Consider the following 26,961-nt stretch of genomic DNA (forward strand, 5'->3'; position numbering starts at 1 on the left):
CAAAAGGCTTTGCATTTGTTTGTGAGAAAAAAATCTTAAAAACAAACAAAAAAACACTAAAGCAGTGAAAAGATTATATCCTAGGAAATGAGCATAGAAGGTAGAGAAAACTTTACATAGCCCTTTTTCTTATGAGCTTTCCAAATATTGTCATAATTCTGAGGGGAACTCAATGTCTAGATGAGCAACTTTCTGATGATCTCAATGTGGAGGTGGAATTTAGTAAAGAAAAGGCTTGGTTAACATGTATCAACCATTTCTGGCTAAAGAGTTTAGACTACATCTGGTTGGGCTATAGGGAATCATTGAAGAATTTTGAGGAAAGGATGCCAAAGGGCATTTTGGGGCAGATTGATCTGACAGTGGTGTGTAAATGGATTGGCATAGGAAATTGGAGGCACAGAGATTAACCAGTGGTGAAGGCGGAACCCTGACCTAAAAGTCAGCTGCTGAAATGGAAAGGAAGGAGTTGATTTGAGAGCTACCATTAAAAAAAAAAAGTCAGAAAAAGGCTTGATTAGTATAGAAATGGACTAGAGTGAGAGGGGAGTCAATGGTAACCCTCAGCAGTGGTTTTCAAATTTCCTCACAGGTAAGAATTCCCAAGGGAGCTTGTTTAAAATGTGGTTTCTAGGTCAACTCTCTTCCAAAAAAAGGATTCTGATTCCACAAGTCAAGAATGGAATCTGGAAACTATATTTTTAGAAAACACAGAAGAGAACTTGGAGGAAAGTTGGTTCTATTGTCAAGAAATATAACTCCAAGTTTTTATGTGTTTTCATTTTTGGAGTTTTTATATTTTTTAAATTTGTTTTTGTAAATATTTTATTATGGCAAAAAACTCTAAATATGAGGTCTACCTTCTTAACAGTTTTTAAGTGTACAATACATAACTGACTAAAAGTACAATGTCATACAGCAGATCTCTAGAGCTTACTCATCTTGCTTAACTGAAATTTAATGCCTGTTGATTAGTAACTCCCCATCTCCTTCTCCTCCCAGCCCCTAGCAACCAACATTCCACTGTGATTCTATTTGACTATTTTAGATAGCTCATATAATTGGAATCATGCATATCTGTCTTTCTGTGACTGGCTTATTTCACTCAACATAATGTCCCCATGGTTTATCTTAGCAGAATTGCCTTTTTTAAGGCTGGCAAGTATTCCATTGTATGTATATACTATATTTTCTTTATCCGGTCATTTGTCAATGGACATTTAGGTTGTTTCCACATCTTATCTATTGTGATAATGTTGCAATGAACGCAAGAGTGCTAATACCTCTCCAAGATAAATAGATAAATACCCAGAAGTGGGATTACTGGATCATATGATAGTTCTGTTTTTTTGAGTAACTTCCACATTTTCTAGAGTGGGTGCACGATCTTGCATTCCCACCAACAATGTGCACGAGTTCCAGTTTCTCCACATCTTTGCCAACATTTTACGTGTGTATAATAGCTATCCTGACAGGTGTGAGGTGGTATCTCATTACGGTTTTGATTTGCACTTCCCTGATGATTAGTGACATTGAGCTATATATACAATAGGTATATACACACACACACACACCCCTATTGGTCATTTTATGTCTTATTTGGAAAAATGGCTATTCAAGTCCTTAGTCCATTTTTTTAATTAGGTTATTAGTTTTCCTGCTATTGAGTTGTAGGACATTACCCCAAGTTTTCAAATCTAGGAGACTGAGGGGACCCTGCATCTGTAGAAGTGGCAAGTTCAGGATAGAGACGTCAACTCAGGAAGTAAATGTGATGCATCATGTTATTCTGGCCTTCAGTTTGGAGAGAGAAGAGCTGTTTTCCCATCTCATCATCTTTCTCTCCCAGGAGTGTCCTGGAGTTGGATGTAGGTAAAGGCAAAGAAGCAGACATAGCCATTTTAGATGTTAAGGATTTGTTTCCTTTTTATTTTTCATCAATATTTTTCATTTCATTTTTTACATCAACAGAGTTGGGTTTAGGGTTCCCCAGGAGAGTAAGGGAGATGGATGGGTCCCTCCAGGGGGGTGCAGGGGAGAGGGCCACGTCCAGCAAGTGAAGGGTGAGGAAAGAGGGCACACACGCGTACACTGGGCACTGGAGAAGGCAGTCCTTTGGGCACAGACATCAAAGAGTTAAACAGTCACCACCTGATTCAGTGTTACAAAATGGGAGTGACCATAGGGTAGGGGGCACCAGACGCAGCATGAGGAGGGTGAATTTGGATTTTCTTTTTTTGTTGTTGTTTTCACTTTTTTCCTTTTAACGTTTTTTAAACATTTACAAACAGCTAAAAACTACAACACATCACAGCTACGGTGGGGTAAGGGGGCACCAAAGAAAGCAGCCACACAGAGTAGGGTGGGGCAGGGGCAGTTTAACCTACAGGGGCCATCCTGTGGAAAGGGTGAGATGGGGAAACGGAGGCTTCTGGTCTCTGCATTAGGGGTCCCTGGCTCACTGCCTAAACTCTTCCCACTTGACGGGAGTTGCTGGGAAGGCCCCCGTTCCTGCCCCGCCCCAGCTCCTTGTGCTTTTTGATCTGCTGGTTTGACCGTATGACTGGTTTCTTTCCCTCCCCTGCTTCCCTGCCCGTGAGGGCACAGGGTGAAGGTGGGAGGGCTGCTGTGCCGTTCCTGTCTGTGCTGTAGTGGGTAGAGCCTCTCACTCCAGAGGAGGCCTGTGCTTCTTGAGAGGAGGGGAGGAGACGGAACTTTTCAGGTGACCTCAGCGCTCCCCAGACTGTGGGACTCTTATCCCAGCCCAGCCTAGGGCTCCTCCCACCCAGGCCTGGCACAGAAACAAGATTGGGGCAGGTACTACGGGAGGCAGGGATGTGTGTGTGTCCACTGAAATTACCCTTGGCTTGTATCTTAGGACAGTAGAATGACACCCCCACCCCACAGCACACACACACACATACATAAGTGTACACAAGCATTCACACACACACAGTCCTTCTGAGCTGCCTCAGAACTTAATATATAAATAAATAAGAATCAGAAAGCTAATTTCATAAAATGCAGGCTCCTTACTTGTAGCCCAAATTGAGGGGGACGTGGAGGCCAGGGGGCTGAGGTTTATTGCTACTCCCCCAGCATCCAACAGGAGGCGTGAGAGGGCACCCTAGGCCCTTCCGACTCTAAGTTCTTTTGGTCCATGGTCTACACCAGGCCCCAGCCCCTGGCATAACCACATGCCTGTGGTTTTACCAGGGCCCAGGCAGAGGGAATGAGGGGGAAGGCAGGAAGCCTGTTCTAGAGCCCCAGGAGCCGGGAAGAACAAGGGCCCTCACTAACACTGGGGGAGAAGGGTGGGGCCAAGCCTTCTCCTGTGCAAAGTCAAGGGTGGTAGGAGGTGGGGAATAGGACTGCACCCCAAAACTGGGATGGAGGAACCTTCCCTACAGTCCCTGCCCAGGGGGTCACACACATGCACACACGTACACACACACACGCACATGCACACACGCACATACGGCTAAGACACCAAACAGGGGAGTGGGAAATGAGGGCTCTGGGGGCCCGGATGGCAGGGCAGGGAAGGGGAGGAAGGAATCGTTGGTCTCACAGTGTGCCTGCCACCCCCAAGCCCCAGAGACTCCCTCACTGCAGCACCTGCCCCCGGGTCTCCGGCAGCTTCAGGGCCAGAGAACTACCGAGGGCAAGGGCAGCTGAGGCAAAGAGGATGGGGGCAGCCTTGGTGACTCCCACAAAGGATGTGAAGATGCTGATCCCCAGCACAGCTGCCAGCTTACACAGGGCATTCAGGAAGCCGAAGGCTGTGGTCCTGCTCAGGAGTCCCCCAGCGCAGCACACAGGATGGAGGGGCCCGGCCCAGGAGGGAGACAAAGCAAGAGGCATGGAGGGTTTGCAGGGCAAGGGTGGGTAGGTGGGAAAGTGAAGGAGGGATGGCAGGCAGTGTCCGAGAGAGAGGGGAAAGACGGAGAGATTAGAGAGGTGAGAGATGCACATCAGGGAATATAGATAAATTGGGAGGCAAGCGGGAAAGGACACCCAAAAATTAGGTTAACAGTGAATACAAAAGCTACCAGCTTTTAGAGGAGAAACGTAAGGGGAATATGTACCCTTTTACCCCTAAAGGTACCTTTCCCAATCAGACCCCTTCCTCACCCCATTTCTGTCCTGCCCTCTGATCCCCTAAACCTGCTGCCCTACCCCACTACCCTCCAGCTACCTCTTGTCCGAGGGGTAGAGTTCAACAGTCAACACGTCCAGCGCGTTCCAGGATGCAATGCTGACCCCCCCAAAAAGGCAGAGCAGAGCGATCATGGCTGACTCGCTGTTCCCAAAAGACAGGAAGAAGCAGGAGACACAGGACATCACACTGGAGCCAGCTAGAGCCAGGGAAGGAGAAAGCAGCATGAGCCTGGCCCCAACGAAAGCCATCCACGGCCCACCCTGTCCTGTCGCCCAGCGCTGAGGGCAGCCGAGGATGAGACTCTTCCTGCCAAGGTACCCAACAGGAAGGCTTTTCACTCATCCCCAGCCTCCCTCATAAGTGTCTTTTTATTAACAGTATCAGTACCAACCACGTCTTCAGTGCAGGCTATGGGCCAAGCAACTTGATGGTTTACGCACATTGCTAATAAGTCAACCTCATGAGACAGGTAATATCGTCACCGCCAGATGAGACAGCTGGGCTCACAGAGGTAAAGTAACTCGTCCAAAGTGGGCGCTGGAGCTGAGATTCAAAACCCATGACCTCAAAGCCTGTGCCCTGAACTTGCTACTCTGCCTACCTCTACCCCCAGAGGAGCTTCCCCACCAGACCCCACCCTGTCCTGCTGCCACCCCCAAGCAGAAGATGTGAGGGATGGAACCTTCTGTCTTAGCTTCTGGCTAAGCTTTCCACAGACGAAGGTGAGAAGCCCAGTGACAGCCTCCCATGTCCCCCGGGCCCCTAAGCAGTTCTGACACGCCGCCACCTAGCCTCTCCCCCTTACCAAGCATTCGGAGCCTGCCAATCTTGTCCATGAGCAGGGCAGACACAATGTTCCCAGGAAGCACAGCCAGCGTCCCCAAGAAGCTGACGAAATACACCATGTAGGCGCCTTCGCCCGTCCCTGTCACGTCCAGTGGGCAGCCCTCCTTGTTGTGCAGAAATGTGCTATTCACCAGACGGCTGTTCACAAACTTGTACTCAAACAGGTCTGGGGGCGAAGGCCAAGAAGGCGGACAGTCATGGCAGGTGTGGGGGGGGCCGCTACGGCTTATGCTCAGGGCTCTGCCTCTGAGGGGCTTAGCAGGGAGGTGTCTCAGAATCATTCAGGGCGCTCATGGCAAAGCAGCAGATACCACCACCACGGGAACTAGGACGCGTTACAGCACAAAGTGACCATAGTCTACCAGATGAGACAGAGCGGCTGGCTGTGGCCACGTTTTCTCATGAATAGTGTCTGCTTCTTTCCTGTTCTTTTTGTCTGCTCTAGGTGACTATAAGCAGTAGCAGTGCCATGAGTTGAGGATAAATTACTGAACAAGATATTAAAAATCATTAAAGAGCCTACCCATTATTTTTTCCTGCAGGGTGGGAAAACTCACCCAGTCCTCCATTTAGAGGTGGGAAACCTCAGTCTAGCTCACAAAGCCAGCACTTCGTGTGCATATAGTTTGAGAATCACTGTTAAAGAAATAGATTAAGGCGCTGACTCCCTTTTCTCCACCACATATCCCTTATAATGTTTTTTTCCCAAGGACACTGTTGTGAATGATTTTTGCCCTCTTCAAAAGTGCATTAATCTCACCACGCTGAGCTGTTTCAATTCTACCAAAGGCAAAGAAACCTGATGTCTTTGTCAGATGTGGTATTTATCACAGAAAAATGCTCAATTTCCGTTAGATTTTTGTAAGTATTGGTAGTCGCTAACAGGCCCCCATACCGTCTCCAAGGCTCCAGAGAGCTCGGCTTGAGAACCCTGAGCCAGGGAATGAAGAAGGTTCCTCCTCCCCGGCTCAAGGTCCACCCAACCCTTGGGTCTATCAGCCACTAGCTACCCCGCCTTACCAGTGTTATAGAACACAGTATTGATGAACGTGCAGTTGCGGAAAAAGGTGTTGCTGGATGTGACATCCTCGAAATAACACTCTTCAAATAGCGAGTCCTCAAAGGACACTGACTTCAGACGCAGCCCAATAAACCTGTAAGGCCAGGATGTTGAGAGCCACTTTCGCCTCATCCTTATCCCCTCCTCCAGGACCCAATCCCTTAGTGACGCAATGGGAAGCTGCAGCATTGAGGAGAACCACAGGTCTTTGCCCCCAAACACCTTGTCTCCAAACCCCCAGACTCACAAAAGAGGCAAGGGTAGCAGGGATGGAAGGAGTCAAGTGTAAAGGTCCCCACATACTTGTCATTGAAGTACTGTCCCCCTCGGTGGATCTGATTCTCCAGGGTGAAGTTAAAAGTCACATGCTCTACACGTTCCCCAGGGAACACTTTGGTGCGGGCTGCGTAGTCCACTGCTTGGAGATGGCGGATCATGTCAGGAAACCAGACAGTCAGGCCATAGTAGCTGAAGAGTCAGGGGAAATGGAATCAGACAGGGCTTAAAGATTAGAACCATGCAGTCCAGAAGGAGGGGGAAGTAAAGGAGTCAGCCCATGTTAGGACCTTGCTCACCTCCCCAGCCTCATCTTTCACCTCATCTCATCTTTCACCAATTGCTGTGGTTCTGGGGGCCTTCAGGCTCTTCTAACTCTCCCACCATATTATTTCTTACCTCCCAGACATTTGCTCTTCCCTCTGCTTAAAACAGTCTCCCCATCCCACCCTCAGCCTAATTCCTATTCATCCTTCAGGACTTAGATCCCCTCCCCAGCCTACTCCCGATCTGGGCCGGGAAGCCAGAGCACTTCCCCCACCATGGCACTCCTCACACTGTTTACAGCTAGTTCTGTCTAGCTCCCAGACCAAAATGGAAACTCCATGAGGACTGGGACCACATCTATTCTATCCCAACAGAGTACCTGGCACAGAATAGAAACTTAATACTGTTCAGCCTATAATACAAGTTTGTTGGATTAATGAGTGAAGTAGAGGAGCCGGGTGGAGGACCAGAGAGGATCTGAGCAGCATCTTCCCTCATTATTCATCCCCTTCATTTCCACTTTCTCCACCTACCTATCTCCCAACCCACAAACCGTCACACCCGCCACATACCACCCGCCCCACCCACCTCCTCACCTGAACGACATGGTGAACCACACGCCCATCATCATCAGAGTAATGCGGCGATATTCTGGACCAAAACAGGAGAGGAAATTCCCCCAAACCTGGGGGGAACAGGGCAAAGTCAGACAGTGGCTGCTCGCCAGTAGTTCTAGCACCTACAGATCCCCATTTTTCTGCCCTACCACCACCCTTCAGTTCACGCATCACCCCCACGCCCAGACTTGAGCCCTGCCTCCCTCTCCATCTCTCCCACTCCCTTCTCTCTCTCCACCATCCCATCCCCCATTACCTGCCCTCCCAGGCTCAAGGCCCGGACCCCCCAGCGCTGGTACCAGGTCCCTGTGTCTGACTGGATCTCAATCAACTCATCCTCCTGATGAATTGTCTTAATGTGGGTTACCTGGGGTCAAGGAAAGGAGTGAGCAGTCACATACTCTGTACTTTCCACCCCTTCCCGGTACCTCAGTTTCTCCTGCAGTAGCAAAATGGGAGGCAGGAGGTGGACATGATACTCCGAGAGATCTCATTGAGGGAGAGTGTGGCCAGAATTGCCTAGGAAGGTGGGTGGGGACTGGGGGGAGGTATCCAGAGAGAGGCCAGGTGGGGGCTTGGAGGATTGAGGGGGAGGACTATGGCTTACTGAGAAGACTCGCTCAGGATGCCCCTTGGCTCGCATGTTGGTGTCATGGACCTGCTTCAGTACCATCCAGGCCTCATCATGCTTCCCGTTCTAGAGCCACAGACACAATCCCCACATCCAGGTTAGCCCCTCCCTGACCCAGGGTTATAGACCCCCTCCTTCAACCTGGCTTCTGGAGTCACAGGGCCAAAAAGGCTCCTACTCCCAACCCTTTGACCTATGGGCACATCCATCATCCACTCTGAAAGAGCCCAAGCGGGAGTACAGCAAGATTTCATCAGACTTGGGTAAGAGTGGGGGAGCCCAGGGTCCTGAGCCAGGTCCGAGGGAATCCTCTGGTACGATGGAAAGAGAAAACAGAAAACAAGGGAAATGGTGATGGGGGGCAAGTATATAGTCAGAGAAGGGGCAGCATCCTATCCCTGCTGTTCAAGATAAAGTTGGAGGGGGAAGGAGGAGGCAGTGGGACCCTCTTTTGAACTCTAAAGTCAGGACCAGGCCAGGACCCCTGCCTGCAAAACCTTAAGCCACCCATGGTTGAGCAGACACCCTCTCCACCCGGAGAACTCCTCTGGAAATATACATTCTAAGACAAAGGAAGCAAGGTAAAGTCCCCCAGACCTTGGACCCTGTGAGGAAGGAAGGCAGCCACATAGGACCAAACCAAACCCACAGTGGGTGTCTGAACACAGGAGCCCCTGCTGCCCTGCCCCCAGCCCAGCCCCAGCCCCAGCCCCATTCACCTCCAGGAAGAAACGGGGGCTCTCAGGCTGTGTGGTCAGAGCCCCAATGGCAAACACAGAAGGGAAGGCGCAGACGAGGACAAAGACCCTCCAGCTGTGGAACTGGTAAGCGGACCCCATCTGAAAGCTCCACCCTGGCAGGGACAGAGTCAGAGCATCAGCAGAGAGGCCAGAGGCCGGAGGGTCCTACCACAGGGAGCACAGGAGAGGAGAGAGAGTCTGGGGTGCATTTTCTTGGGGCTGCTCACCGTAGTGGGGGATGATGGCCCAGGCCATAGCAGCTGCGTACACTCCACCAATCATCCAAAACATGCAGAGCCAGCTCAAATGCTCCCCCCGTTTCTCCTGGGCCAGAAACTCCGAGAAATAGGAGAAGACGATGGGGATGGACCCTCCAATCCTGGAGGGCATTGCAAGAACTCAGCATTGGAAAATGGCCACATTCCTGATCCCTTCCCTGCCCCAGTGGATCCCAAGTCCCTTTCATCTTCCGGACCTTTTAAAGACACTCTTTCTCACATGCGCCCTATAAGCTCCCTCACCACCAGTCATCAAGCACCCATCCTCCGGACTCTGGGAGACAGGCAGGTCTCGGGGAGTGGGAAGGAACAAACACTGAATCTTAAAGATGAGGAAGGGAGGGAAGATAATTACAGGAAAGAGGGGAAATCCCCAAAGAAAAAAAGAGCAAAGGGGAATCTGAGGGCACGTATATGGGAGCAGGCCCCAAAACAGCTTGGAGACAATGCAGAGAGTGCGTGCAGGTGGCTGAGAAAGTGTAGGAGGTGGTGGGTCAAGGCTTCAGAGTTTTGGCAGGTGGGGGTATTAACAAGGTCTGTTATTGAATATAGGAAATATTCAGACTCTAGGAAGGGGATAACTCAAGGGTTCACAGGTACCCAGGGATGAAGCTGGGACCCACTAGGACTCTTCACGGAGCCAGGCGCAGAATGGAACTAAAGCAGAGGATGGAGGACTCAGGAGTGAACCAGACATGGAATGGCATTCTGGACAGGCAGTAGACAGGTCCTGGACAGGGAGAAGCTGGCCTGAAGACAGTGGGAAAGGAAAGGAATTCATTCATTCAACTCACACATATTTGAAGTGCCTCTGGTGTGCCTGGCACTGTGCTGGGCCCTAGAGATATAAGAGTGACCAAGGCACAGCCCTGCCCTCCAGGGGCTTAGCAGGTGGACACTCACCCAACACCAGAAAGGAGGCGGCAGAAAAGAAAAGTGCCATAACCCTGGACGAAGGATGAGAAAAAGGCGAAGATGCTGTTGACTGAGAGTGATATGAGCAGACATTGTCTTCGACCCAGCCGATCAGCCAGCCCTCCCCAGAGGAAGGCTCCCACCATCATGCCCAGGTAGACAATGAGGCCTGGAAAGAGGAAAATAGGGGCAGAAGGGGTATAAGCAGACACATTTCAATTCTCTCACTTGCCAAACATTTAAATGAGCTCAAACTGCAGCAGCATGGATGGAGGATCTGAAGGACTTCTAGAATTTAATCCCCCCCGGAGATAAGAGCAAGTGAGAAAAGATGAGTTATGGTGAGCAAAGATGGAAGGCCATCTCTGCAAGCCAGGGGTTCAAAGGCAAGGATGCAGACGTGGGAGATCCCTAGAATCTCCTCTTTCTTTCCCTCTCATTCCTTCTTGCTCACTCGCTAACTCTCTTGCTGTCACACACACAGACACATACACACACACACAGATATATGACACCCCCATCTCTGGCTCGCCTGGAATGGGGAATGGATCTGCCTAGATTCCCACACCTTCCCAGGGTCCCCTCTATCTCTCTGCCTTGATGCCCTTAAAGCAGCAGGAGGTGTCTCTTATGTTCCCTGGGAAAGAGACTCCATTCCTTCAATCCTCCCAGGAAATCCCCCACACAAAATCCATCCTTTACTCCTTCCAGCTCCAATACTTCTGGTCCTAAAACTCTCCGGTTCTTACTTCCTTCATAAAATCAGAGTTGGAATTGATCTTAAAAATCGTCTACTCCAAACTCTGCATTTTACCCAGGCCCAAGCCAAGCCCCAGGGAGAAGGGAACTGCCCAAGATCTCATGGCAACTTGGTGACAGAGCAAAACCTGATCCCTTCTGGGTGAATCTAGGGGATTTCCTCCCTCCAGGTCCCCAACAGGAAGGGCCATTAAAGACCACTCTCTGGCCCATGAACACCCCTGGGATTAACCAAGAGCAAGGGTGACCAGCTTCTCTGGCTGAGCCCCCGGATTCTTCCCCTCCCCCCACCACCCCGAACTGACTCTCCTCATTTAAACCAAGGAATTTGGAACTGACTTCTTGTTCCCCCAAAAGGGAAAGGGATCAGGATAACAAGAGGGAGGGCCCTGAAGAAACATTAAATGGGGGCCCATCCCAACATGACCACCTCATGCAGAACGAAGCAGACCACCACCCTACCACTGGCCCAAGCCCCAGCCCAGCTGCCCTCCCTCAGGACTCTCTTGCACAAGCAATCACACCATGACCCAGCCTCCAGAGGAGAGGGGTGGGGAGTGTGCGGAGGAACCCTGAGCCCTCTGGGGACATCTTGGGATCTGGGTCCTTAGGAGCCCAGTGGTGAGGACAGGAGCAGGTCTCAGGAACAGGAGTATTTCCAGAGTTTCGGGCAGAATAGGGCGAGAGTCCCCATCAACGAGTCTTACCCAGCATGCCTTTGTTGGAGTCAGACAGGCACATGTCTTTCTCAGCACTGGGCAGCACGAAGCCCACCACAAAGACCTCGACACCATCCGCCATCAGCGCCAGACCAAGCACAAAATAGAGTGTCCACTGGAAGCGGCCGTGGCCGCACTCCCGTAGGATGGCTTCATACTGCTGGGCTAGTTCTTCCCGTTCTTTCCGCCGCTGTGCCTCTCCCCGCCCCCCGGGGGGGCCCTCCCCATCACCCAAGCCTCCCCTCCCTCCAGCCAGGGGTGCCCCATCTGCCATCCGCTCGCCTTTGCCCCCAGACTCTGCCCGGGGGATGCCCTGATATTCCCCCTCGTAGATCTCATCATCCTCATCATGGCCCTCCGTGGCATCACTAGATGCGCCACCTTCCTCCTCATCCTGGGCCCCTTCCCCCCGGTAATAGCCATCAGCAGGCGCAGGGAAGTCATCGTCATCGTCCTCCTCCTCAAAGCGGGAGTAGGATCTCCGGGAATATTCATCCTGGACTCTGTCCAGACCCTTCACCACCTTCTTGGCTGCGTGCTTTTTGACCTCCTTGGCAATGTCTTTGGCCCCACGGATGAAAGCTGCCCGGTCTCGGAAGCCCTCTTCCATGATGGGGCTTTAGGAATACGTCACCAGATCTCCCCACTCCTTATTGAGATTTTGCTCAAGGACTCGTGGAGTCAGAAAGACCTCTTCCCCCAGTTACTTAGATGAAGTATGTTCAAGTATCTTTGGGCACAGAATAGGAGAATATAGGACCTGGCCAGTGAATGTCTAGGAGGGGAAAGGAGGGAGAGGAGTTTGGGCCCACATCCAGTTCACTTGGGTGCATTGGGAAGGGAGAGGGGGAGGGGGGGAGCAAGAAGGGGAGGGGGCGCCAGGTTGGGGAGGCTAAGCTGGGGAGCCAGGATAACTCAGAAAAAGCTGCCACTTCTCTTCCAGGAGTCTCTGGAGATCTGGAAAAAAAATAAGGGGGAGAAAAAGGAGGTTGTGAGGCCTAAGACACTGAAGAAGCCCCACAAAGAGCTCCTGCCAACCCAGAGCCCCACCTGGGCCATGGGTTAGAGATGGTCTCCTTGCCTCAAGTCCCACTCAGCAAAAAGGGATGACTACTTGGGCCTACCATGGGCCACTCAGTAGAAGCCCCCTTACTCTGACCTTGGAGACTAGACCCATGGGCTTTGCTCCAAAGTCACTGTCACCTACCCAGAGCCCTTCTCCTGACCCCCTGCCCCACATCAAGATCAGACCTTTTGCTTTACCACCAACCTGCCAAGAACAAAAGAGGAAATAGAGAAACCCGAACTCCCTACTCTAGTCTGGTCTGGCTTTCTTACTGGGGGCAGAGCTTGGGAAGAAGGTATAGAAGGAGCACTGAGTCCTCCAACCTGTTGCCTTCAGCCCACGGATGGCATCTGAAGGTGGGGCTTCCACAGTCCCTCCCTCAGGTTCCATGTTTGCAGGCCTCACAAGGAGGAAGGAGGGGTCTTCTGCCAACATAGCTCAGTGGGTGAAAGCTCCAGCTTCCAGAGTCAGACAGACTTGAGTTTGACTTCCTGCTTTAGCACTTACCAGCTGAGTGACCATAGCATGTCTCTGAACCTCCAAGCCTTAGTTACCTCTTATTTAAGAAGGGGAAAGTAAGGATTAAATGACATAATGCGTATAAGCTCTTTACCGTGGTACCTGGCACATACAAATTGATGAATAAATATTAGTTATTACTCTTTGTGGTGATAATAATGTGGTGAGATGCCCTCTACTCCCTCACAAGACGCCAGAACTAAAGCCCCTGCGGATGCTCTTTAGGGTGAGCCGCAGAAAGGGATACTGGCAAGGGGAAAGCTTGTTCAGTGCAAAGCACATGACAGTTATACGACATAAGTTGAAATCCCAGCTCTGCTGTTTACTAACTGATCTTGAGCAGGTTACTTAACATCTCTGAGCCTCAGAGTCCTTATATTTAAGTTGGGGATAATAATCTCTATTTCTCCAAGTGGGTATGAGAATTTAATCTCAAAATAGACATTCTATTAGTTTCCTTCCCTCCTATTAGATTGAAAAATGTGAAAGAAACAGCAAGGGCAAAGCAGGGATGGATGCTTTGGATGCTACGGTATCCTCCCAGAACAGAATCCCAAGACCCCTCTGTCTGTGTTCAAACGAATTCCAGCAGCTGGACCCACCTTGTCTCCCTCCAGACAAAAAATGGAAGACTCACAGAAACGGAGACCTGGAACCTGAGGTCAAGTGGAAAGGGCAGATCAAAATCTAAGAAAGAGGTGATAACTGGCTGTTGCCACCTTCCTTCAGGATGTCATAAATAGGCCCCCTTTCACTGGTTGGGGTGGGAGTGGAGATGACTGATCAAACACATACATTTCCAACATGGGGGTCTCAGGTCTATAGCTGCACCTCATTCCTCCATGGCCTCCCTTCCTAATCCCCCTTAATCCTTTCTGCTCCTCCTCCAAGAGTCAAGGAAAAGGGAGTTCATACATACCGCATTGCGTAGGAGGCTGATGTCGAATGAAGGGGGCCTAGGACCTCCCCCCCACAAAAGACATCCTCCAGAGGCAGGCATAGGAGAACCCCCTCTTCCTTGATAGAAGCAGAGGAAGCAGGACTAGATTCTGATCAGAGATCATTCCCCTAAAAATATCCTGCCTCCTTCTGCTCCCACCCATCCAGGGCCTTCATTAAATGTCACACACACACACACACACACACACACACACACACACAGTGGCCCTGGCAGAAGGGGGTAAGTAATGCTATGTAGTTCAGAAAGAAGCACTGGCAAGCAGAGCCCTACCCCCTCAGGTCAAATGTGAGCACTGGACCATGATGGCCAGAACCAGTGACCCCTATGTCACCTTCTTTTCTTTGTGGTTCAGGGCCCAAACCATCCCCCATGAAAGAGAGGGAACAGTGGAATCCCCTTTCTGCGTGCAATTTGCTTGCCTCTCCTTTCTTTCCCAACGAGGATCTCCCCTCAAACCTTGAAGGAGGCAGATGGACCCACCAGGAGCCATGCCCTGTGTTGTTAACACTATCACCCCTGAGAGGTACGGGAGGGTAGAGAAGGGCCCCCAGAGCCACGCACAGCAGGATATGGCGGTTCAACAGCCAGCTCCCCCAGGGCCAGCAAGCCCAGGAGGTCAGGAGGGAGAGAAAGAAGACAAATTCTTTGCGCTGGTGAGGAAGTGGTGTTATTTTTAGCCCCAAAAGCAGCACAGAGTGGCTGAGCCTGTGGGAGAAGAGACAGGACTTGGAGAGATGGAGGTTAAAGGAGACAAGATTCAGGGTTACAGGGCCCTTTAAGGTTGGCTGGCTTCACCTGACCGGAAAATGTGCCCAGGAGATTTTCTGCAGAGGATGGGGGGAGGGGGGGAGACTGAGCAAATTCTTCCTTTCAGGATAACTCAATCAGCCCTGGATCGGGGCGGGCTGGGGGAGGAGAGGGGAGGCGTCCAGAAGCCGCCCCCCCACCCCCCCCCCCCCACACACACATCAAAGCCCCTGACTGGAAGCCACTTGGATTCCCCAACCCACCCAAGCCCAGGTGACAAGGTCGTTAAGAAGCAGTCACTTATCAAAACATCCCTGGAGGGGGAGGTTCTGGAGCACCCCTTCCCATTACAGCTAGGTGATGGAGCCTTGGTCCCCACCCAGGACAGCCAAGGCTTCACCTCCCCTCCCTGCAAGCTACCCTAGAAAGACGGAGTATCCACAGTTCCGAGGGAAGAAGATCAAGGTGTCAGCTGAGAATGCCCAAGGAGGAATACGGAGAGGCAGGGACGCAGGGGAGACCTCCACACGCATAGGCATGGAGACCGACCCTCCGCATCCCGCCCAGCTCTGGTGCAAGAGACGAGCCCCTAGAACTGACTGAAAGGAATCTCTGAGCGCCTCCCCTCACCCTTGATTCTGCTGCTGGACAAGTGCCTATCAGCACCCAGCACCCCTTCCTCCGCCCTCCCCCGCGCCGGAGCAACTGCCTCCGGCCCCCGCCAGCCTTGCCCCTAAGCCTATTCTTCTACCACCTCTATCTACCCAGCGTTTCCGTTCATCATTCCCTTCCCTCCCTCCTTCACCTGCCCTTCCTCCACTCCCCCCAACCCCAACCCAAGTCCAGGCGCATAGACTGAGGCAGCATCCATCCTCTGGCCCCAGCCAAGGTCATTTATCACTCATGGGGGGGGGGGGGGCGGGGGGGGGCGGTGAGATGGGGAAGGTGAATTGGGAATTGGAGTTTGAGGGAATCCTATTCCACCCTACAACCCCCCACCCTTAACATCTGAGGAGGGTAGTAGGGACTTGGTTATGGTAGAGAAAAACACCTCTCCCCCATATATATGCACAGCAACCGCAATAAATGTCCATTCAAACCACCACCCATTCCCTCACCCTTAAAGAGCGACGGTCACCCTCCCCGCAAGCAAAGCATCGGAGGATAAAATGGCTGCAAGGCAAGGCGAGGATGCTTCTGCCCGGGGCGGAGTGGAGCTGAGAGACTGAGAGAGGGGTCTCACCTGGGCTGGGTCCCCCGGATAAGGGAGTCCGGGTGAGGGCGGGGGTCCCGGCGGTGGGGCTGGCGGCAGCGGCGACTGCTCCGGGTACCAGGGGAAGCGGCAATGCAGACCTGCCCCCCCACAGGCTCTGGCCCCGCCTCCGCCCTCCCCCCGTGCCCCCCCCCCCCACGCGCCACTGAGCATCGGGAGAGACCATTGTTGGGGGGGGGGGGTGAAAGAAGAAAAGAGGATGGGGAGGGACTCGGGGCTCCGGGGAGAAGTGGTGAAGGGGCTAGGAGGGCTGTCACAGGGACAGCTGGAGATGACACAGGCTCTTCCCAGCCCCTTCTAGTTAAAGACTAAAGAATCTAAGGGAAGTAAAACTGATGTCAAGGAGGCAAGTGGGAAGACAAAAAGGGAGATGGTGAATGAGGCAGCCCCTTTCTCAGCGCCCCAACCCCAGAATGGCAGGACGGACGAATTTCAGGGGCTCTGTCTGCCTTCAGATCGCCTCCTTTCCCCTTCCTCACGTTCCCAGCCAAACTCCTTTGCATAACCCTCTCCCGAATCCGGAGTGCTCACACTCCAAGTTTACCTGGCTGTTTTAGAGCAAGCAGGAATAACAAGGTGTGGTTTCTATCCTGAACTGCCAGAGGCAGAAGCTCCTGGATACCTACCATCTCTTTCCAGAAAGACTCCAGATTATTTATTTCCAGTGCAGACCTCCACTCTGCAGGCGACAGCAGAGGTTAGAGAAGCTAAAGGGGTTTAACAGGCCTGACCCAGTGGGCATCTCCCCTTCCATTTATTTCCTCCAAAGACTCAGAAAAGAACTCCCTCAGTACTCTTCCCCACTTTCTCTTACTACACGCATGCCCCCCCGCCCCGCCCCCCCCTGCCCCCCACCCCCCCCCCACACACTTCTGCTTCCAGGGCAAGAAGAAGTGAATTGGTTTCAGTTCTTTCCTTTATCTTTCCTTTGCCCCTGTACCAATAACCTGGACTTAGAGATCCAAGACATACCACCTGGTGAAGTCTTTGCTCCAGAGGTGAGAAGAGAGGGGTGCTTTGGGGATGTTCATACTGAACGTGTCTACCTATTCTAGGTAAGGTCTTGGGTTATCTGGACCGAGTACTGACCAGGGGATCTAACTTGGGTTCTCACTTCCAATAAGCTGTGGGCTCTTGGTCCAGTTCTCTGCCTCTCTGAATCTCAGTTTTCTCATCTGGAAAATGGGGGGCTTGGACTAGATGCTGTGTCAGGTCCCTTTTATATTTAATGGTGTGTGATTCTGTTCTCCTAAACACGGAGGCTTCAGAATGCTGGGATATGTTACATGAAGAGGGCTGGCAGGCTGTGGCCCAAGCAACCTCACAGGTGGTATTTGTTGTGTTGATTTTACCACTGACAAGGACATGGGCCTTTGGAGTTTCGCAGACTCCAAAGCTACATCTTGGAAATACTGTTTTTGTGCCAACAAAGTTTACAATTTACTAAAATATAAAGCCATAATACATAAGCATTAATTTACAGAGAGAAATTTAACTGGCTCTCAGACTGAAGGAAAACTCAGGGCTGCAGGTCCAGCACATTCTCTCCCTTAAACCAAATCAGAATAATAATGTCAACATATACATGCACAATGACATAACTGAACAGGAGTAGCTGTATCTTTAATGGCATCTGGCCATCCCCAGCAAGGAGTCGTGCCAATGGGTTCACAAAACTCTTCTTGGCTACAATTCTCCACCCCCATCTCTACGCGATGGGCAGCCTTGCCAATGCTCCTGGACTACTCTCACTGCTGGTTAAAGCACTCTTTCCAGGATGGCTCTTGGAAAGGCTGTGCCCACATGGGCCTCAGGGACTCTCCCTTTACTAGCGTTCACTGCTGACCTCTCTTTAGATTGACATATTCTTTATTTAAATATGTTAATATCTTCAATTAGGTTATAGCCAAATCCTACTGGCAAGGAGCCATTTCTTCTCTTTAAGATGACTCTGCATACTCTCTACTTATCCATTACTTGCTAAAATAGAAATCTTGTACTCTTGGAGAGAAAGGTTGTATATATTTTTCCTGTTCTGAGGAAAGACTTCATCATTTTTCCCTAGAACCAAGGACCCATGCACCTCACCAGCTACTCCTTCACAGGCCCCTTTTCTGGGACCATTAATATTAGAGTCCCTAGGGGCTCAGTCCCAGGCCCGTCTCTGCTTCCACCTACTCTCTTCTCCTTGATCACTTCAGGTAGACCCATGACCTTAATGCTGTCTATATGCTGCTGATTCCCACATTTCTATCTTCAGTCCAGATCTTTCCACCAAGCCCAAACTCAAAATCACCATCTGCCAATTCAACATTACGACATGGGTATCTAATAAGCATCTCAAACTTAACAGATCCATAAGCAAACTTCTGAACAAGTTCTTCCTCATTTTTTTCACCAAGGTGTTCAGGCCCAAAACCCTACAGTTATCCTTGTTTTCTTTCTTTCTCTTATCCCTACATCAGCAAATCTTGTTGGCACTACCTTCAAAATATATTCTGTATCTACCACTTCTCCACCACTGCCCCCTAGTCTAAGCCACCATCATCTTTCCTTAGCTACTGCAACAGCCTCCTAACTGGCTTCCCTATTTACAGTCTTGCTTACTTAAAACCCATTAATCTCAGCAGTCAGGGTGATCTTTTAAAAGCAAATCAAATCTGGGCTTCCTAGGTGGCACAGTGGTTAAGAATCCACCTGCCAATGCAGGGGACACGGGTTTGAGCTCTGCTCCAGGAAGATCCCACATGCCGCAGAACAACTAAGCCTGTGTGCCACAACTACTGAGCCTGCGCTTTAGAGCCCATGAGCCACAACTATTGAGCCCATGTGCTGCAACTACTGAAGCCCACGTGCCTAGAGCCTGTGCTCTGTAACAAGAGAAGCCACGGCAATGAGGAGCCCGTGCACCACAACGAAGAGTAGCCCCCACTCACCGCAACTAAAGAAAGCCCGTGCATAGCAAAAAAAAAAAAAAAAGACCCAACACAGCCAATAAAATAAATTAATTTTTAAAAATCAAATCTAACCCAGCAAATACTCTCCCAAATGTGTGTATGTCCCATAAAAACACAAGTACAAGTATTTTCTTTTTTATTTAATAAAGCTGTTTTTTTTTTATATTTTGACTTCAACATTATTTTTTAATTCATTTATTTATTTGCTGCGTTGGGTCTTCGTTGCTGCACATGGGCTTTCTCTAGTTGCAGCAAGTGGGGGCTACTCTTCATTGTGGTGCACGGGATTCTCAGTGAGGTGGCTTCTCTTGTTGCTGCACACGGGCTCTAGGCACGCAGGCTTCAGTAGTTGTGGTACATGCCCAGTGCAATAGTTGCAGCTCACGGGCTTAGTTGCTCCATGGCATGTGGGATCTTCCTGGACCAGGGATCAAACCCATGTCCCCTACATTGGCAGACAGATTCTTAGCTAATGCACCACCAGGGAAGTCCAACTATTTTCATAGCAACTTTATCTGTAATAGTCAAAAACCTCTAATGTCTATCAGCCAAAGAATGGTTAAACTTGGAGAAACAAATTGTGGTATATTCATATAGGAAACCCTATATAATAAACTTTTAAAAGATGGAACTACTATATACAACTGCATAAAAAGATCTCACAAACAAAATATTGAGCAAAAGAAGCCAGACCAAAAGAACAGTACATACCATGTGATTCCACTTATATAAAGTTTCAGAAAAAGCAAATTAATCTACAGCGAGAGAAAACAGTGGTTACATGGTGGGAATATGCTACATTTTAACCTAAATGATGGCTAAAAGCATGCATACATATGTAAAAATACCCTTAAGATCTGTGTGTCTTTCTGATTATATTTTATACTGCAATTTTTTTTTAAAGCTTGAATGATATCTTACTACTCTCCTTTCCCCAGATCCTCCAATGGTTTCCCATCATACTAAAAATTAAATCCAAACTCCTAACCAGCATCTAAAACGCTGTGCATGATCTGGCCCCTGCCTGCTCCCTCCAACCCTCTTTCCTGGGTCTCTTCCAGGCTTCAATTCTGCTTTAGCTTCACTGATATCGCTGCTGTGCTTCCAACATGCCCAGTGCAAACACATCAGAGTGGGGGAGAGAGGGGTCCTTCTGCCTCTGCTGGGGACTCCCATCTCCCAGATCTTTGCCTTATCATTCAGGTCTCTACTCAAAAGTCACCTCCTCAGACCACCTTGTCTAAAAGAACTACATCCCTTCCTACTTCCCAGTCACTGTCCTATCACCCAGTACTATTATTTTTCTTACAACATATCCCTATCTAAAACTATTTTTGTTTACTGTTTTATTTTTTATCTTCTCCACCTTGGATTCTCAGTTCTAGGCGAGCAAGGACCTCATCTGATATATTCACTGCGATATCTTCAGTATCCATTAAGTAAACATTTAATGAAGGATTATTCCAAATTAAGTTAAATGTTACCTGTAGTGCATGTGACAAATTTCTTCTTACTCCCACTAAATATGAGTATTGAACTGGTAGGTAAAACATTTGCTTGAAAGAATATATATTAATTGCCTTTTGAGAGTCGTCCCAGTTTTTTAGTCTAGGCTTGCTCTTATCCCCCAGACAGCTCTTAAACTGGCTTAAATTGGGTGTGGGAAATAAGACTATGGAGCAGGAGGTGATAAATGGGTGTCTAGTATTGATGATTAACCTTGTGAGAGCATTTACCTGACTTGGGCACTTTTCTGACAACTTCACATTGATTAACTCACCCCACCTCCTCGTTAACCTTGTTAACCATTTACATTAACCTCGTTAACCATTTACGGATGAGATTGAGGCACAGATTAGTTAAGTAGTAACTTGATATAATCACACAACTCAGAAGTGGCAAAACTAGGATTTGAATGGAGGCAATATAGGTGCATAGCTCTTATTCTTTTTAAATGCATCCATTTTAAGTGTATAGTTCCATGTGTTTTAACAAATGTATACACCCATGTAAGCACCCTTTTGATCATGATAAAGAACATTGCCCCTAAAATTTCCCTTGTGCCCTTCTGCAGTCAATCTCCCCATCCTTGGCAACCTCTGATCTCCTTTCTGTCACCGTAGATCAGATTTGTCTATTCTAGCGCTTCATATAAGTTGATTCATACAGTATATAGGGCTCTGGCTTCATAGCTCTGGGTTTCAGAACTTTGTAGGTTTTTTGTTTTTTGTTTTTTGTTTTTCTGGCTGTTGGGTCTTCGTTGCTGAGTGCAGGCTTTCTCTAGTTGTGGTGAGCTGGGGCTACTCTTCATTGCAGTGTGCAGGCTTCTCACTGCAGTGGCTTCTTGCAGCAGAGCATGGGCTCTAGGCACGTGGGTTTCAGTAGTTGCAGCACACGGGTTCAATAGTTGTGGTACATGGGCTTAGTTGCTCCACGGCATATGGGGTCTTCCTGGCCCAGGGCTTGAACCTGTGTCCTTTGGCAGGCGGATTCTTAACCACTGCACCACCAAGGAAGTCCCTTTTCAGGGTCTTTGACCACTGCCTATAGTACTTCAAGGTGTAGCTTCTTTCACCACTTATCCATCAAATTGGCTACTCTCAGGACTTCCCTGGTAGTCCAGAGGTTAAGACCCTGCACTTCCACTGCAGGGGCATAGGTTTGATCCCTGGTGGAGGAACTTCCACATGCCATGTGGTGTGCCAAAAAAAAATTTTTTTAATGGCTACTCCTCAACATCATCCCCACCTATATCTTATCACTGCTTTTACTCACTGCCACTCCAAGCACATATTATCAGGATGGGTAGGGTAAAGAGGCCAAAACAGAGTCAGCAACAGCCCCTTTAAGATACCATAAAGTTCCAGTGGGAGATGCTAACAAATGCACCAAAATTCCTATCCTTGAGGAGCTTATAATCCAGTTAAAAAGAGGGGATAGCTTATATAGAAAGCCAGTAAGTCGCAAGGCAAAACATTCATTCATTCAACAAGTGTTTATTCAGTATATATAAAATAATATAATGTGACTAAGCAATTGGCTCTGGAGTTCAGACAGATCTTACTTCAATTACTGCATCTACTACTTTTTTTTAAAGATTTATTATTTATTTTTTAAATTTTTGGCTGCGTTGGGTCCCCATTGCTGCGCACGGGTTTCCTCTAGCTGTGGCAAGTGGGGGCTACTCTTCATTGCAGTGCGTGGGTTTCTCATTGCGGTGGCTTCTCTTGTTGAGGCACACAGGTTCTAGGCACTCGGCCTTCAGTAGTTGTGGCACATGGGCTCAACAGTTGTGGCACACAGGCTTAGTTGCTCCGTGGCATGTGGGATCTTCCTGCAGCAGGGATCGAACCCACGTCCCCTGCATTGGCAGGAGGATTTTTAACCACTGCACCACCTAGGAAGTCCTCCCTCATTCCTTTTTACTGCTGCTCAGTACTCTACTGTATAGATTTACCAGTTTATTCAATCATTCCCTTACTGGATGGATACGTGAGTTGTTTCCAACATACTATTATTACAAATAGTGCTGCAACGAATAGCTTTGTGTATGTTACTTCATATTTTTGCCATCATATCTCCAGGAACTTTACTTCTGTTCTCACTAAATACTCAAAATAACTCTGTGCCTTAGACACGGGGTCTCCAGCTTATGTATAAGCTTGATGTAGGGAAACCACTGCTGTAGTACACAGCAGTCCAGCAACTGCAACAGTACATTACAGAACAAGCCTTTACAACACGGAATAAACACCCTCCCCCCTACCTTACCATTTTCTTCCCAATATACTGACAACACTTCTTAGAGAAAAAGAAGTTATTCTGCCAAGTTAAACACCACAGAGAATAAAGAAGGAGTTCAGTTTTATTTTCTCTGTGCATCTGCAAAACACTTAGGACCAACATAGAGAAAAAAACAAAACCTCCTGTGAAAAAAATTACACTTATAAAAAAGGGCCTGAGAGGGATTAGCGCCTTGGCCCCTGGGAGCTACAGCAATTCTGATTGGTCCAAGGAAGTGAACTGATATTGGGAGGCTACAACAGGAGGAAAGACAGTGAGAAATCACTGAGGCAGAGGGCCTCGAAGTGGGCCTCGAGGGGGAACTGGAGGCCGGGGAGTGGGTCTGGGTGGAGGGAGGGGCCCCCGCTGGTAGCCGTAGGGTGGAGGTCGTGGAGGGCCAGTGTATCCGTGAGGAGGCATCAATGGAGGAGGTCCACGCATACCATGCGGAGGCATAGGACCTGGGTGACCTGCAGGAAGAGAAGGAAAATATTAAAAACGAGAAATAGGAGCTAGTTCATACTGGGACGATGTAGGGAGAGGATAGACAGGGAGACAGTGAAAAGAAATATAAGAAAGAAACATAAGAAAGGGCAGGGGATAAGAGGTGTGACATAAGAAGCTGCGAGAGTGACACGTGAGGAGGAGGGAGGTGGCTAGAGCCTACTCACCCATGGGAGAGCCAAACGGAGGCCCTCGGGGGGGCATGCCCATTGGAGGAGGTCCAGGATGAGGCATTCCAGGTGGTGGTCGGGGTGGTGGCTGCCCCCCAGAGCCAGGGGGCCCAGCATGGGGGTGTCCTAAGCCATGAGGGCCATGGTGGGCCAGCTGCATCTGAGACATCCCTGTGAGAACAAAACAGACACAAAGAGAAAGGAGACAAAAGGAAGTTAGACAAGAGGGCAAAGCAAACGAGACAGGAAAAGAAGAAAATGGAGGAAGAAGTGACATCAGGAAGAAGAGTATGGGAAATAAGGCTGGTAAAAAGTGCCCTTACCCTTGACTCCATTCCAAGAGAACAAACCAACCAACTACCCAACGAGCTGCCCGCCCCCTGCAGCTCACTTGCTCCTTCCACGATTTAGGCACTGTAACAGTGCTGCAGAAGTACATAACAAATGGCGTGATTATTCTACTGAGTAGGATTTGAGAAGGTAAAAGAGATACTGTCTGAGCAAAGATGTAATTCTAAAGGATGAATAGGAATTTTTCAGGTGGACAACAGAGTGGGGACAGAACATTCCAGGCAGAAAAGATTAGCATGTAGAAAACACGGGTGTGATCAACAGCACAGGATTTTAAGGGCACACCAGGAACGCAGCAATCAGGAGCAGCGTGCAGTCAAGGGCATAACAGGCAGGAGCCAGACCGTGAGCAGCCTAGAATGCTACGGTAGCAGGTGTGGGTTTCACTGTGTAGGTAAAAGGAAGCAAGAGAAGAATTCTGAGCAAGGGTGTGTGAACATCTGTATTTTAGAAAAATTACTCTGTGGAAGTCGATCAAAGATAGAGATAATGAGGGTCAAAGTGTTAGTTAGGATATTACTGCAATAAATTAGGTGTGAAATAATGAGGATATGAGAGCCTGAACTAGGGCACTGGCAGTGGGGGTTGACGCTAGCGATATTAATAAGACTTGCTATTAAGAGTGGGGTGATAGGGAATAGTCAAACACGCTCCTAGATTTCTGAAGCAAGCACATGAAAACAAAGAAAACTAAAGAAAGAATACGTTTGAAGGAGAAGGGCAGAAAAATTGAGCTGTCCATTAAACGGCAAGATTAAGCATATGGAATGTTAATAACCATGGAACAGAGATACAGATCTAGGAGGCATCAGTGTACATACAATGGAAATACCCAGGAAAGAGGGCCAAACCCAAAAACCTAGGTACACGAAGAGAAAGGGAGCCTTTTAAGGTGGATGAGATTGAGGATTCAGAGACAGAGATGGAGAATCCAGAGAAACTAAAAGAGACAAGATTTTCAAACAGGAAGACACGGTCAGCTTCAAGTACAGCAGAGGTCAAACCAGATAAGGAGCAGAAGTGTCCCCTACACCTGGCAATTACGTCATTGCTTCTGGGTGGAAGTCAGAGAAGAGAGTAGAAGTAAAAGTTAAGGAAACAAAAAATAGCAAGTATAATTATACTCTTTGGTAAAACAAAGTAAGAAATGAAAACAGAGTGGTAGTTGTTAAAGCAAACAGAGTAAAGTATCTTGTGTTTATTTTTATAAAAGAATGTCTGAAAGAAAGGAGAGTTCTGGGACTATTATTGTTGAAGGACAAAGAGCAGCAGCATAAATGGTGACAGAGCTCCTCTACCATGCTCATCCCTCTCCTTCCCAGCAAAGAACACCCACCTGGATGGGGCATCCCACCCGGTGGGAATGGGTGAGGATGTGAGTGTCCATGTCCAGGATGTCCAGCCCCTGGGGTTCCTGCTGATGGGGGGCCATGTCCTCCAGCCCCAGGAGGCATAGGTGGTGGGGGCATGGCTGGGGGTATCCCAGGTGGAAGGGCTCCAGGAGGTGGTACTGGGGGTGGGAAGGAGCCAGGAGGAGGCATGCCTAAAGAGAAAATGGAAAAAAAGTTAATGATACTGAGAAGAGAGTGCCTTTAGAGAGCCTCTTCTAACCTGGCCTCTCCAGGCAGGATGAGCTCTTTCCCCCTCCTCCCAGCTCTCTGAAGGCAGAAGCAACATTAGATGACTCAAACAGCAACCTTCTGGAGAAACAACAACTTTCTTCCCACCACAATCATCACCTCACAATCCCTTTCTCATCACCTATTAACTCAATGTCCTTCCCTTTCTCTGTTCTTTCTTCCTTCTTCTTGGCCCCACCCCCACCCCCAAACGAAGACAAACATATTTTTTATCAAAAGCTTTACCTGGAGGAGGAAGCCCAGACCCCAATGATGATACCACAGGATTGGGAGCAGAGGGTGGAGGGGGTGCATCTGCAAACAGCTGATGAGGGCGGTCAGCCTGGGAGAGTGGGTTCTGTGCTGCCAGAAGTCGTTCAGCTGCTGAGCCATGGCGCTCGCCCTTGGAGTCCTTCTTGAAAGCATAGGATACAGTGATTGGGCGGTTACAGAGGTACTGCCCATTCATGGCCTCAATCGCTGCATCCGAAGCATCAAATGAAGCAAAATTAATAAAGGCATAACCTTTGGAGTTGCCTGTGTCAGGGTCCCGCATAATCTTGGGGGTTTGTAAGATGACCCCAAAGGCGCTAAAAGTATCATAAAGCAACTTCTCATCGATCTCTGGGTCCAGGTTCCCAATGAAAATGTTGGCCCCCACATCCAGGTTTTTGTTGTGAGCTGATGCCTTGTTCACCCGTATTGGTTTCCCATAGAGTTTGATCATGTTCATGATTTTAATGGCATAGTCAGCATCTTCCTCACTCAAGAATTCCACAAAGCCATAGCCTGAGGAAGTGGAAAAGAAGAGGTTAACAACGTAAGTGATTCAAAATAAGGTATAACTCATTTGCCTTCTAAAGCACAGAGAACAAGAAATAATAATCTCACTTCAGCTGAGGATGGTTCCAGAAACAAACTGTGAGTTAGGCTTAAGAGAAAAAAATCTTTAGTTTGCTCATTCCAAAACAGTTACGAATACTGCTGGGGGCCTCCAGGAGCCGTCTGTCCCCTCAAAGCATAAACTGCAATTCTTGTACTCACCTTGGTGCTGACCAGTGACTCTATCCTTTGGCATGTGGGTGTTGACCACAGGCCCTGCCTGGAGAAATAGCTCCCACAGCAGTGGTTCGCTAACCTTCTCATCAAGGCCCCCGACGTACACAGTGGCATCTGGAGGACAGGATTAGGAGGTTAGGGCAGAGATGAGAGGAAAAAGAGGTAACGGAAACATGAAGATGGAACCCAGGCAGGGGAATTGGGGGTGGAGATGGGGTATAAAAGCAAAGAGGAAAAGACAAACAAAAAAAAAAGACGTTAGATTAAGCCCTTACACCTCCTCCTTTTCAGAAAACAGATAATCTCCTTAAGTCAAACTTAGATTTCCGGTGCTAATCCACTTCGTAATTTTTTTTTCCTTTTTTTTGGGGGGGGGGTGGGGGTGGGAAGGCAGCAGGAGATTGGACATAATATTACTCCTACAGGCCTCAGCCTGCCCCCGTCCATCCCGTCCCCAGCAGGCATCCGGGCAGATCTCTCGCCCTTCGGAAGGGTCCAATCTCCCGCCCCGGCGGAAACAATGCTGGCCCTAGTCGGGGGCCCCCCCAAACCCTCTGACTCCATGCCGGGATTGTCCCCTCCAGTCACCCTGGTTCCGCTCGGAGATCGGCCCGGCCGCCATGGCGAAAGCACTCCCGCCGTCTCCTGGCAGCGATCCCGCCCACTGACCTCCGTTACTACT

The 26,961-nt window shown here is 49.3% G+C and overlaps 2 protein-coding genes across 5 annotated transcripts; both read right to left on the reverse strand.

The window, feature by feature from the left end:
• Positions 1-1,647: 1,647 nt before the first annotated feature.
• On the reverse strand, positions 1,648-15,890 carry SV2A (synaptic vesicle glycoprotein 2A). 4 transcript variants are annotated; one of them, XM_057745713.1, is made up of 13 exons: positions 15,807-15,890; positions 11,259-12,227; positions 9,781-9,961; positions 8,827-8,978; positions 8,579-8,712; positions 7,836-7,925; positions 7,485-7,595; positions 7,208-7,296; positions 6,372-6,536; positions 6,029-6,162; positions 4,968-5,174; positions 4,199-4,358; positions 1,900-3,790 (listed from the first exon to the last, which is right to left on the reverse strand). In XM_057745713.1, the coding sequence occupies exons 2-13, from the start codon at positions 11,878-11,880 to the stop codon at positions 3,607-3,609; spliced, it is 2,229 nt and encodes a 742-aa protein (XP_057601696.1). In that variant the 5' UTR covers positions 11,881-12,227; positions 15,807-15,890; the 3' UTR covers positions 1,900-3,606. The 4 variants fall into 4 exon arrangements, with proteins under 4 accessions (XP_057601704.1, XP_057601696.1, XP_057601713.1 ...); XM_057745721.1 differs by lacking the exons at positions 1,900-3,790; positions 15,807-15,890 and adding an exon at positions 1,648-1,856 and having other exon boundaries at positions 11,259-11,880; XM_057745730.1 differs by lacking the exons at positions 7,485-7,595; positions 15,807-15,890 and having other exon boundaries at positions 11,259-11,467.
• A 6,750-nt stretch (positions 15,891-22,640) lies between these two features.
• Positions 22,641-26,953, reverse strand: SF3B4 (splicing factor 3b subunit 4). The gene is made up of 6 exons (XM_057721779.1): positions 26,868-26,953; positions 26,265-26,393; positions 25,467-26,009; positions 24,938-25,144; positions 23,248-23,421; positions 22,641-23,046 (listed from the first exon to the last, which is right to left on the reverse strand). The coding sequence occupies exons 1-6, from the start codon at positions 26,899-26,901 to the stop codon at positions 22,859-22,861; spliced, it is 1,275 nt and encodes a 424-aa protein (XP_057577762.1). The 5' UTR covers positions 26,902-26,953; the 3' UTR covers positions 22,641-22,858.
• Between the last annotated feature and the right edge of the window lie 8 nt (positions 26,954-26,961).

This window comes from Hippopotamus amphibius, chromosome 1, assembly GCF_030028045.1.
Source record: "Hippopotamus amphibius kiboko isolate mHipAmp2 chromosome 1, mHipAmp2.hap2, whole genome shotgun sequence".
Classification (NCBI taxonomy): Eukaryota; Metazoa; Chordata; class Mammalia; order Artiodactyla; family Hippopotamidae; genus Hippopotamus; species Hippopotamus amphibius.

Coding starts and splice junctions, on each gene's coding strand:
- SV2A (XM_057745713.1), bottom strand. CDS start 11,880: ATGGAAGAGGGCTTCCGAGACCGGGCAGCTTTCATCCGTGGGGCCAAA. Junction 7,926..8,578: donor GCCCCCGTTTCTTCCTGGAG/GTGAATGGGGCT, acceptor CTGTGGCTCTAG/AACGGGAAGCATGATGAGGC. Junction 6,163..6,371: donor GGACAGTACTTCAATGACAA/GTATGTGGGGAC, acceptor CTGGCCTTACAG/GTTTATTGGGCTGCGTCTGA.
- SF3B4 (XM_057721779.1), bottom strand. CDS start 26,901: ATGGCGGCCGGGCCGATCTCCGAGCGGAACCAGG. Junction 26,394..26,867: donor GATCTCCGAGCGGAACCAGG/GTGACTGGAGGG, acceptor CCTGTCCTCCAG/ATGCCACTGTGTACGTCGGG. Junction 23,047..23,247: donor TCCGTTTGGCTCTCCCATGG/GTGAGTAGGCTC, acceptor CTCTTCCTGCAG/GTCACCCAGGTCCTATGCCT.